The following is a 12044-nucleotide window of genomic DNA, read 5'->3' as shown; positions in this document are numbered from 1 at the left end:
TATTCCATAGTAGAGCATGCGCACGCAAACCATATCGCTTTGCAGCAGCTGTTCACGCAGTAGATGTTGAAGAAGTACAACATACGTGGTTGAAGCATTGAAGCTTTGTATTAGTTTCCGAGAACTCGTGGACATAATACAGCGCTGAGGACCGCTAACGACAAATAATAAGCAAACGCCGGGCGGTCTCACACGCTACAACTAGAACCACTATTCGTTTTGTTAACTACGGGCCGGCGAGAAAGCGGGCATTGTGGGATACGCCTAGTTGTCCTCCGCTTTTTGCCATGTAGGCTGTGGGCTCAGACTGGGTGAGTGAGTTGCGCCGAAGAAAAAAAAGAAAAGGAAAAGAAATCGAACAGCGCAATGTCAAAATGAAACGATCAGCACCACGGATTGAGCGCAGCGAGCAGGCCTACGGCGAAGGCGGTGCGGAGGGCTCCCGGGGCAGCCGAAGCAAGCACGGGCTCCCAAGATGGTTGCACCGGGCTCCGTAACGACGCCCATCCGTCGCTTCGTGCGGACCTCAACCCGGCGACGGTCCAAAGCCGCGTCCGATGTAGCCCATCATTCAAACAGGCCAGCGTCCGATTAGGCTTAGCACCTTGCGGCTTGGCACACGGAGCGTTCGCCCGGACAAGTTGCCTCTAGGGCCCCGCTGGAGAGACTACCGCGAGCGACGATCTGTAAGCTTGCATAGAAGGGCCGCGGCGTTGCGTCGGCCCAACGAAGCGGCGCCAAGATGTGGAACATGATGTGCGACGTGATGCCGACTATTTCGGAGGACAGCATCGCCCAGCGGAGCGGCCAGTTCTCCGGCGATGAAGCAAACTTCGAGCAGCTTATGGTCAACATGTTGGATGAACGGGATAAGCTCATGGAGACGCTCCGAGAGACTCAGGAGACTCTCACAAACACGCAGCAAAAGCTTTCTGAGGTTGAGAAGGAGCGCGATTCGCTGCAGAGGCAGTTGCAGGCCAACTTGCCACAGGTAGGCCTCCAGCGCTCCGCCGTGCATTGTTATTTGTCTGCCGTTAATTTTCCCCCCCGTGTTGTGCGGCCCCCCTTATTTCCTGCTTGAAATTGTTCGAGTGTGTGAGTTTGCCGGGGACGCGCCCCAGTGGATCTCGACAGTGCAGCTAGTGTGTTTCGTAACGTGAGCAGTTTGGCCGTGATAACACGCCCACGGGTGTGTGCGTTGGCTGTGTGGAATTCAGTTTTGAAGCGACTGCGACGACTCGACGGGCTTGCGACCATCTGTGAATGTGAAATGTAGTGTGGGTGAATTTGTGCTCCGCCTTCCATGTTTCCTAGTTGGTGTTCTTGTGGTTCTCTGTCATTTTTGTTTTCACGACTGATCACGCTCGTCAACACGAAACACACCATCTAAACTTAGCGATAAGATCTTGAAAAACGCCCACATAGACTATGCTTTACCTGTTCTTATTCGATTGTAGAAATGCTTCTCATTTTGGTGCCGACAGCTCACAGGAAGCGCGGTCTGAATGTTTGCTCTGAAACTTCCAGGAATTTGCAACACTCACCAAAGAGCTTAACCATGCAAGAGAGCAGCTTTTGGAAAAGGATGAGGAGATACAGGAGTTAAAAGCAGAACGGAACAACACAAGGGTAAGAGCATTCTCGCACATATCGCGATTAGTCTTCATGTTGTCAATGTGTATATAAAGAAAAGGCAGTATTCGACTGCCTCCATGTGCCATCATCAACAATGTTATATGACCCATTTAATAGTGGCATTACGCTCAGTTCAGAATTCAGCCGCAGCATACCCCAGCTTTCCTGAGGGCCGAAACATGCTGTGATCTGGAGTAATAAAGTTATAGCTATAGTAGTCGCCTGTTGCCATGATCACGAGCCCTTTGAAATTCTGTATTTGAAGCTGAGTACTTGTTGGGTTCACCATCATCAGAACTTTTTTCAACAACTCAGGTCAACACATTTGACGTTGTGGAGTGCAATGTTCGCATCGATTCCCAGACGATGTGTCATCTGTAGGAAACTTTTAGTACTATATCTCAGCCACACATCCTGTTTGGATACATTGTACCAGCTGTGTTCAGTCTAGCCTTTGCTGTAACAACAAGTCATATTGGCCAGACCCTCTACTAGGGGGCATAAAGGCATTTGTTTTTTGGACGCAGTAGTTTTATGTGAAAGTGGAACATCCAGATGTGCCGACGAAAATCTTTGTGATAAAGTGAAGGCTCAAACAATGTACTGCCGGATAAGGGCCTTACGTACGCCATCTGCGGCTATCTCGCGTGCCACTAAACTACATCCTCTTGGGCCTTTATGGCAGTCCTGACTTTCTTTTGTTGTTCCCTTAAAGATGAAACCGCATTCTTTTCAGTTGTCCTGCTCTGTAAGTTTCGTGTTTGCAGTTGATAACTGCTTGACGCTGATAAGCGCTTGTTTGTCACCACTTCATGTTAACATTGGCATTGTCTGAGCTTTGTGTTGATTGTCCACATTTCCATGAGTGCCTGTGGACGAAACAAGCTTCTGATAGTTTATTTAAAGCATAAAAATTTTTTCAATATTTCATAGAACAGCAATTCTTTTTTGCATAGTTATCGTATGTAGGTAAACGTTTGGGACAGAACGAAAACTATCCTGGAAAGAGCTGTCAGCTCACATCTGTCAGCTTTTGCTAGCCGTTGCAAAGTAGAAAAAGGCTGCCAATCATAATACCATTAAGTTCACATCTCAGTGTGATTGCCATTTTGAGAGAACCCCAACTCTGAAAATTGCTAATGATCCTAGTATCTTCCATTGGGACACAATTGTATGGGCACTGAGGGCAGGTATGGTAAGCTTAGCTCTGCTTTGCCAGCTCTGCAGAAAGTTGGCTCCACAGTAGAGCACAGCCTAAAACAGTAAATGAAAGGAAGAAAAATACAAACCGTGACCGTTGTTGTAGTAAAGCAGTGGTTGTCTTGTTAACTCAGTCTTTGCATTTTATTTTGTGTGCCTCGAGGTAAAAGAAATTTTGCTTTGATTGACAGGAATACATTTTGCACTTTCTAAATAGAAGATCAACCGATTCTGAGAGGTGCTGGACCAGCGCAGAGGTGCAAGAAGGCAATATCCTGTGACACTCGGCTAACAACTGAACATTTATTGTGACGTGCGTGCAAATAAACATAGAGAAAAGAAAAAGGCAATTCCAGCTCACATTATGGCCTGTAGCTGCCCTCTTCCGGAGAAGCCATGGCTAGCGGATAGGTGAAGGCAACCGATTTGAGACCTGCCAGTGGCAAGGATTAAAGTAATGAGGGGATTGTAGGGCTAGCAGGACAACAGAAAATAATGTGTTCTACACTGGTTTGCGTAGTAGGGCAGTTGGGACGGGACGTAAGATTTTGGGGCTGTAATAATAAAGGTACGGGCGAAGAGGCGAGATGATTGTGTTGAGCAAGATACCTACAGTTGAAACGATGTAGAGGAAACATAATAGCAGAAAAGCAGATTAGTATGCGGAACAGTAAAGGTTGTGCAGGTATGTTTGAAGATGGGCTAGTCAACATCATGAAGGAGGCAGCATCAATGGCAATCATTGTTCTGTGTGAAAGCAGTGGCAGCTTAGTTATGGCGTTCGACTCAAGCTTGGTTGGCAGCTTTATTCCAGGTAGTGCCTGGCACATACTTATTTGGATGGACGGGTCTTTATTCATTGTCACAGATTTTATTGCAGCCACAGTTTGGCCACTGCCCAGAAGCATCTCAGTTGTTGTGCAGAAATGCAAGCTGCCTTTTTGCGATGTTGCTCACAGTTGCTGCTGGAGCACCTGGAGTGCCTAGTGTCTCGGCATGAACGGTCCTTACGCATGACCGTGGTAAAACGGCAAGCCCAGTCTCCAGCTGGTGTCTCCTCTGAGGTCGAAGTGCTCAAAGCTCTCAAGTCACTGTTCGAGCACCACAAGGCACTTGATGAGAAGGTCAGTACTCTTTTTTTTTAGAGTGATTTTTTATGTGTTTTACCTGATGTTGTAAGATGTTTACAGAGTTTTCCTTGCAGAGAAGTCTTGCGCCTGAGCCTCTGTTAGTAGCTTGTAGGCGGTCCTTGCACTTTAAACCTCCCTGCCTTCTCCCTTTTGTGTTCTTCCTTCCTTACCCCGCTTAAAGGGACACTAAAGTGAAACAATAAATTAGTTTAGATGGATAAATTGTACTCTCAGAACTCTAGTGTCGTTAATTTCACCACCATAGCGTTATTAATAGATGGAAAAATCGATGTTGAACATCTCACTTTTAAATTTCCCGCTAAAATCTCCAATGGTGACGTCACAGATTTCAGTGTTTCTTTTTTGTATTTGGGCCACATTGGCTCAATGAAATTTGCTGAAACTTGGTATGTTAACTCTCTGGCTCCCTGAGAAAACAATGTACTTCACCTTTACCGATTAGGAACTACGTAGGCCCTAGTAGACGTCGTCAAAATCTATGATGTCAAGGCGACTGGTGCAGGAACTTAGAGGTGGCATTGCCACCTGCATTTGATTTTTGCGCATTTTCTAGCCTACCAAGCGTCTTCTTGTGGCAAGCATGGTGTTTTTGGTATCGTGAAAGAATAATTTACTGATACGAGAGAAGTAGTTATTCTCTTTAGTGTCCTTGTAATGAATTACATATAGTCAGTTGCATTATCAGCAAAAAGGTATAACAGGCAATTACTGGCCAGTTTGCAGCATCACAAAGTGGACAGGTCAGTTCACATTGCATTGAAGATACATGTACAGTCGCGCTCTATGTGACTTGCAGCATGGTAGCATGTGGCCTCATGAGCTCAAAGATTGCGCATGGCTTCAATTTGCCCTCGTTTTCCCAACTAAATGATATTTTCTAACTTGGAATCATCACTAAGTGAAAGAACAGCATTTATTTATTTATTTATTTAGGAAAATAATGCCAGTCTGAATGCCATACTTTGGGCAGGGGTGAGCAGTACATTGAACATGTGCAGGAAGTAAAAAAGTGTATAAGAAATGTTGAACGGAATATAGTGCAATAAAAAGAGAGTATTAAATGTTTAGGACAAAAACACAATGATTCACAAAGCAAAATAAAGCTATGTAGTACAAAGCAATGTGGAATACTACCCAGAATCTCAACAATGGCCAGGCCATACAAATCCATACAAAAACAGTGTACATAAGGGCTAGTAGAAGCCACGGATAACGTTTGAGCTCGTGAAGAAGTCGTGTTGCAAGTCATGTTGAGTGCGACGTACATCTGAGTCATTTCATGTGGGCATTGTATCGATAGCATGCAAGTTGATGCTAAGCGATGCGGATATGCACTGGCACACTGAAGGTAGGTTTGTGCGCATTATTTGATTCCATTTCCACCCGCTTGATTGTTGCACAAATGAACTGCTCCCATAAGGCTACCTTACCCACTTCCCATCCTACAGGTGAGAGAACGATTGAGAGTTGCATTGGAACGTGTCAGCACCTTGGAGGACGAGCTCAACAAAGCGAATGAAGAGGTCAGTGGTATTGCGATCCTTGTGTGCTAAGTCGTTGTTTAATCGAGGTCTCTTATGCTTGGAAGCAGTGTGTGCCTAACACAGCTACCTGTCATTTTGTTCTAGATTACCCAATACAAGACCAAAGGTGTGACAATATCGGAAGATAGAAAAAGTGGGGAGGGGCCAATAGAAAACTCTTTACATGTCAACAAGGTAAGTGTTGGCCCTTGGTCTTTGCTCATCTATTTTTCTATGTTCGTCGATGTGTACAAGAACGTTGCCTTGTACACATGTCCCGTGTTGCTTGTTTCCCAGAAAGTGCCATAGTGTTGTGGGGCTGGCGCTCTTCATTTGACTTATAGACGGTAGTTGAAATGATATAGCTTATTGAGAAACAAAAAGAGTTGGGGTGACCATAATGTGACAGAAATATGATAACTGATGAGGAACCTTTTGATTTTGCAACCAGTCGAATGGCACAATAAACTAATTGTGCCTTTTGGAAGTCACGGGGACTACCTTAAACGAGGCTTAAGGTTTGTTGCCTATGTTTGCTGTCTTGATGCCGGTGTCTAGAGTGTCAGCACATGATTCGTTTAGCTAGGCATTTAGTGCAGGACATTCATACTCACAAGCCATGTCCCACTGTTCGCTGCATGCTTCAGGTGCACTCGGCTTCACTAAGCCCCGCCACGGTGGTCTAGCGGTTATGGCGCTCGACTGCTGACCCGAAGGTTGTGGGATCGAATCCCGGTCGCGGTGGCTGCATTTTCGATGGAGGCGAAAATGTTTGAGGCTCGTGTACTTAGATTTAGGTACACGTTAAAGAACCCCAGGTGGTCGAAATTTCCGGAGCCCTCCACTACGGCGTCTCATAATCATATCGTGGTTTTGGGACGTTAAACCCCAGATATTATTATTATTATTATATCGGCTTCACTAAAGCTACGTACATTGCACGTAGGTGTCTAATGGTACTGCGGACGCTGTGGAAGAAGCATGCAAGCTGGTGGAGCTGCAGGAACTTGTGGAGAAGCAGGCGGCAGAGCTTGCAGTGGCGCGCAGCCGGCTCAACGAGTTGCTGCCACGGGTGCGTGAGCTCGAGGAAGCTCTGGCCCTGGCACAGAAGGAAGTTACTCGCATGAAAGAGGAGAATGCTCGACTTGCGAGAGACCTTAAAGAGGTACGTGACTTACATCTTTGCGTCATTCTCTCTTGTCTTCTTTATAAGGCAAAAAACCTGAAGTGCCTCATTAGATGCTGACCTTGAAAAACACAGCGTGCGGTACAATAACGTGACCTTAGTGACTTTAATGAAAATCGAATAAAATATTGTGGTTCGAGCCAGAATTCAACCCAGATATTCTGCATGACAGTTAAGTATTCTGCCACAGAACCACACTGGCACTTGAAACTGCATTGGCAAAAGACCCATAATACAGTCATCATGTCGGGCAAGGAGCCACGTTAACTGATGTAATATCATGTGGGAAAAGCACAGAATCACAACAGGCATCACACCACCTGAGTTGAGTAACGTGCGGGTGGTTGAAAGCTGCCATACCATTACAATGGGATCACCTATAACCTATGATCATCATTGTCAGCCACACCAGATGGCTTTCACCTTTGACTCATCATAGGCAAATGCACCAGGGACCCTGTGAGTTCCTTTTTACAGCGAAAGTTGTTGTGAGATCACAACAAGGGCCATTTTTGGCATTGTAGTTGTTCGCCACCGCCGCCGCCGGTGTCCGTAACCGCTATCGCACGAAATAAGAAAAAAAAAAACGAAATAAGAAAAAATTTCCTGGATGGAACGAGGTTCGAACCTGGGCCCTCTGCACTGGAGCCCAGTATTCTACCTCAGAGCCATACCGGTGCTTGAAACTACTTTGCAAAAGGACCCTATACAGACTTCATGTAAGGAAGGATCCACATTAAAATATGTACTGTAGCGTGGTAGAAGAGTAATATAACAAATAGACGTCACACAACGCAAATTCTGTAACCAGGCATCACACAATGCGAATTGCGCAATGAGTGGGTTGTTGAATGCTTCCAACCCATTACAAAGGGCTCCGCCATACTTCTTCATCGTCATCAACCACAGTATCAACAAAGTGCGCAAATGCCATACCTGTTTCACGGGTACCATGGTTCTCTGCAGAATGACGAAAAATGGCATGGTGGCTGCTTCCCTATTTCACAAAAATTATGGTGATTTATAGCGTAGTGTGTTCCCCGCACGTGCACTTCTATTGGTTGCCAAGAAAGCCCATAAGGCCCCCATGATCCATTTCCTCAGGGACTAATAAAGTTCTTTCCCTCTCTCTCTCTAACTCTTTCTCACGTTAACATATGTTATATAGCGTTGTGGGAGAGTGAAATAACGACCGGGCGTCACACAATGCGAATTACGGAACTAGTGGGTCGTGTAAAGCTTCCAACCCATTACAAAGGGCTCAGCCATAATCCTTCATCGTCATCGGCCGTTGCATCAACAAAGTGCACATAATGCCTTACAGATGGTAGCTTGCTTCACGGCAGAATGATGAATAATGGCCTAGTGGGAGCTTCTCAACTTCACATAAATTATTATTTGTGGCGTAGTGGGTACGTTGCTAGTGTACATGCCCCAAGAGAGTTTATAATGGGCTCTAGAAATGCTGCTCTTCCAGCTTTCGCTGTGACTGTGCTGCGCTTTCCGTGCAGGCCTGGCGTCTTTTTTTTTTTTTGCCTCACTGAAACTTTTGTTTTATCATGACATTTAGACGTATTGGTTTCGTGGGATGCAGCATAACCTTCGGTTTGTCAATTTGTCCCTATTGCAGAACAACGCACAGAAGGAAGACCAGGAAGAAAGGATATCAACGTTGGAAAAGCGTTGTCTCAATGCCCAGCGGGAATCGGTCTCCCTGCACGACTTGAATGAGAAGCTTGAGCAGGAACTTGCTAACAAGGAAGCACAGTTGAAATTGGTTAGTGAAAATGTTTCCTGGCCGCCTTTAAAATCTTCGTGGCTTCTGATCATAGAAAAGAGAAGCTACCTTTTCTGGCGCCGAAGCAAATTAGCTGTAATATGTTTATTCTACTGTATGTCTAATCTTGCGCACTTCAAATCCAAAGGAATTCATGTCCATATTCATGTTGAGGCTTGCGCAGAAGACATATTTGTGGAGAAATTGGTGTTATGTCGGGTTGCAAGTTTTCTATGCAGGAAGGCTGTGCAGGTTGCATTCGTTTAGTGAGCTCTGTGAATTAATGCCATATAAAAAATGCCAATGTCTCCATCTTCAGAGTGAAGAAAAAATCAAAGCTCTCCAAGAACGCCTGGAATTGGCTGAACAAAAACTTGCACAGTTTGCCAAGAAGGAGACAGACGTGGATGTTTCTTCGATTATAGCTCATGTAAGCATCTTTCACCCTGATACGATACTTGATGTGACCTGCAGCTATATTTTTCTGAGAGCTGTCTTGTGTTTGCAAATTTTCCACAACAGGAAAAGCATGGCTCTATGGAAGACACGGTCAGTCGACTGGAGCAGCAGCTCGAAGAGAAAGCCGGGGAGCTGATGCGGGTAAGTGTGATAATTGTATTCGTTACACTGGGCACCATGTAAAGAATTAAATTTATTTTCAAGTGAGTGATATTCGATGTGAAAGTGTGCATTATCGTTTACCAGAGACACACTGGCGTTGTGTGTCTCTTCCTATCCTGTCCGTTTCTTTGTTTGCCAGTACAATGTTTCATGCTATTCACCAGAACCAACTAGCCCAGTTGTCAGTGCTGAAACTATGCCAGGAAATATATTTATTACTCTCTGTAATGTACTGGACTCACCAGCAAGCATTTTAGCGGTGAAGTTAGGCCAACCCTATGCAATATTGTGCATTTACCACCACCACTGCCGAGATATGTACTGATGTGATGTAATAGTAAGGGCCGGGTGAGTCTGAGGAAAAGTATTCCTGTGTTGAGCTCACTCTGATCACAGTCATTAAGAAGCTCCATTTGTAATTAGCACAGCTTAGCACTGTAATCTATAAATTCAACAGATTGTTGTCATCTATGTTGCACTCACATTATTTGGTGTGCGCTTGTAGGCTCGCCAGCGGGAAAAGATGAACGATGACCACAACCAGAAGCTATCGGCAACAGTGGACAAACTTCTGGCAGAGAGCAATGATCGGCTGCAGATGCACCTCAAGGAGCGCATGCACGCCTTGGACGAGAAGAACATGCTGTCGCAGGAACTGGAGCGCACACGCAAGGTCCTCGACGAGACCCAGGGAGAAAAGGTGCTTTTTGCTGCCAAGATAAATACAAATATGGTCATGAAAAAATACCTCAGACAAAACTACCGTGATGTTACTTTTTAGTGCCGATTAAGTGTTTATTCATTTTCATTGTCTATTCAATTCCTGCAGTAAATGGGTTTTAAATCTACAGTAAACACATTGCACTCTATTGTATGTTTTGATGGCATTGGAGAAAGCCTGCATCATTATAATGCAAACTGAGCTTAAAAAACATGTTAAGCAGTCATGAAATGATCATCTTTCTGCTGCTATAAATATCACATACAGTAGAATCCCGCTGATACGTTTTTGAAGGGACCGTAGGAAATAAACGTAAGAGACGGGAAACGCAAGAGCCGAAAACCAGGAAAAACGACAAAATATTTAGTGGTACAGAATTTTATTTCAATGCTTACGAGCAGCACGAAAATCGGCGCGCTCAGCCACGATCTAGTCGACGGATAGAAACGCGGAGCTGAGGATGACCTCATCCACAGAAATGTAATCAACGTATGTGATTTTTTTAACACCAACAGCTGTAGGCATGAAAGAACTAAGCACACGCAATCACGACCAGCGCAGCGAGTCCGACCGCAAACCGCGCGCACGACCGTGCGAGCTCCAACGAGCTCGAACTCCTCCCGTCCGACAAATAACTATGATGACGAGTCTACGCCAACGCGATGGCAGAAGTGAATGCCAATCTCGAAGGCCTTGCTTTCGCGAGCAGTTACGTCATAGACGCCATCTTTACATTACGAATCTCGAAGGCGATGCATTTGTTTGCATCAATTGAAAGATCCTGTTGCTTGCACCTCTCATGCGGCTAATGTTATGGTCAAACCAGGCCAAGCTGCGTGAAAATGTACCAATGACCGCTTTCTTCTGTAGTCACTCGGTCGGCTCCCAGCGCACTTCACGACGTATCATACGGGAACGGTCCGACAGTTACGACGTAACAGCGGGGTTCCCAATACATCGTATCCTATGGGAGCTATGCCGGGACCAGCGGAAAACGAAGTAACAGCCGGGAAAACGCAGCAGTGAGGAATGTAACAGCGGGGTTTTACTGTACATACTACTGTATATGGATGGGTTGTGTATGTTTCATAGGAATACAGTAGAACCCCGCTGTTACGTTCCTCACTGCTGCGTTTTCCCGGCTGTTACGTCGTTTTCCGCCGGTCCCGGCATAGCTCCCATAGGATACAATGTATTGGGAACCCCGCTGTTACGTCGTAACTGTCGGACCGTTCCCGTATGATACGTCGCGAAGTGCACCCGGAGCCGACCGAGTGACTACCAAAGAGAGCCGCCATGGTGCATTTTCACGCAGCTTGGCCTCGTTTGACCGTAATATTAGCCGCATGAGAGGCGCAAGCAACAGAATCTTTCAATTGAGGCAAACAAAAGCATGGCCTTCGAGATTCAAATGGCAAAGATGGCGTCTATGTCGTAACTGCTCGCGAAAGCAAGGCCTTCGAGATTGGCATTTACTATTGACAAAAGTATAGCCTTTGAGATTTGTATTGCAAAAACATGGCGTGTATGATGTAATTGCATGCGAAAGCAAGGCCTTCGAGATTGGCATTCACTTCTGCCATCGCGTTGGCGTAGACTCATCATCATCGTTATTTGTCGGAGAGCGGGAGGAGTTCGAGCTGGTTGGAGCTCGCACGGTCGATCGTGCGGTTCGCGGTCGGACTCGCCGCGCCGGACGTGATTGCGTGTGCTTAGTTCTTTCATGCCTACAGCTGTTGGTGTTAAAAAAATCACATACGTTGATTACATTTCTGTGGATGAGGCCGTCCTAAGCTCCGCGTTTCTATCCATCGACTAGATCGCGGCTGAGCGCGCCAATTTTCGTGCTGCTCGTAAGAATTGAAATAAAATTTTGTACCACTAAATATTTTGCCGTTTTTCCTGTTTTTCGGCTCTTACGTTTCCCGTCTCTTCCGTTTATTTCCTACGGTCCCTTCAAAAACGTATCAGCGGGGTTCTACTGTAAATGCTGTTGGCATGTTACTATCTGCCAGACAGCAGCACTGTCTTGTTATGCTGAGAAATTTTCCATGAGTTTTGCTGAAGTGCACCTCTAGAAAGAAAACATTGGTTGGCGCAACGTATCAAAAATATTGGGCATAGATTGCATTGTTGCACGATACAGCAGTAGCAGCACTGCCCTTAATTTCATGCTGCAGTTGTGAATCGATTATGAACCTATGTATATTAAATTTTTCTTTTTGTGTGA

General features: G+C 45.5%; 1 protein-coding gene across 2 annotated transcripts in view; it reads left to right on the top strand.

The window, feature by feature from the left end:
- The first annotated feature begins 248 nt into the window (after window positions 1-248).
- Window positions 249-12044, top strand: part of LOC119383240 (liprin-alpha-4) — a 45510-nt gene continuing 33714 nt past the window's right edge. For both annotated transcript variants that reach the window (XM_037651289.2, XM_037651288.2), the window contains exons 1-10: window positions 249-991; window positions 1528-1629; window positions 3795-3959; window positions 5435-5509; window positions 5615-5704; window positions 6456-6674; window positions 8326-8472; window positions 8792-8902; window positions 8995-9072; window positions 9599-9793. In XM_037651289.2, coding sequence (XP_037507217.1) covers window positions 743-991; window positions 1528-1629; window positions 3795-3959; window positions 5435-5509; window positions 5615-5704; window positions 6456-6674; window positions 8326-8472; window positions 8792-8902; window positions 8995-9072; window positions 9599-9793 — 1431 coding nt within the window. In that variant the 5' untranslated portion in view covers window positions 249-742. The remainder of the gene's footprint in view (window positions 992-1527; window positions 1630-3794; window positions 3960-5434; window positions 5510-5614; window positions 5705-6455; window positions 6675-8325; window positions 8473-8791; window positions 8903-8994; window positions 9073-9598; window positions 9794-12044) is intronic.

This window comes from Rhipicephalus sanguineus, chromosome 2, assembly GCF_013339695.2.
Source record: "Rhipicephalus sanguineus isolate Rsan-2018 chromosome 2, BIME_Rsan_1.4, whole genome shotgun sequence".
Classification (NCBI taxonomy): domain Eukaryota; kingdom Metazoa; phylum Arthropoda; class Arachnida; order Ixodida; family Ixodidae; genus Rhipicephalus; species Rhipicephalus sanguineus.
The sequence above is the reverse complement of the archived record's forward strand: the minus strand, read 5'-3'. Positions and strand labels throughout refer to the sequence as shown.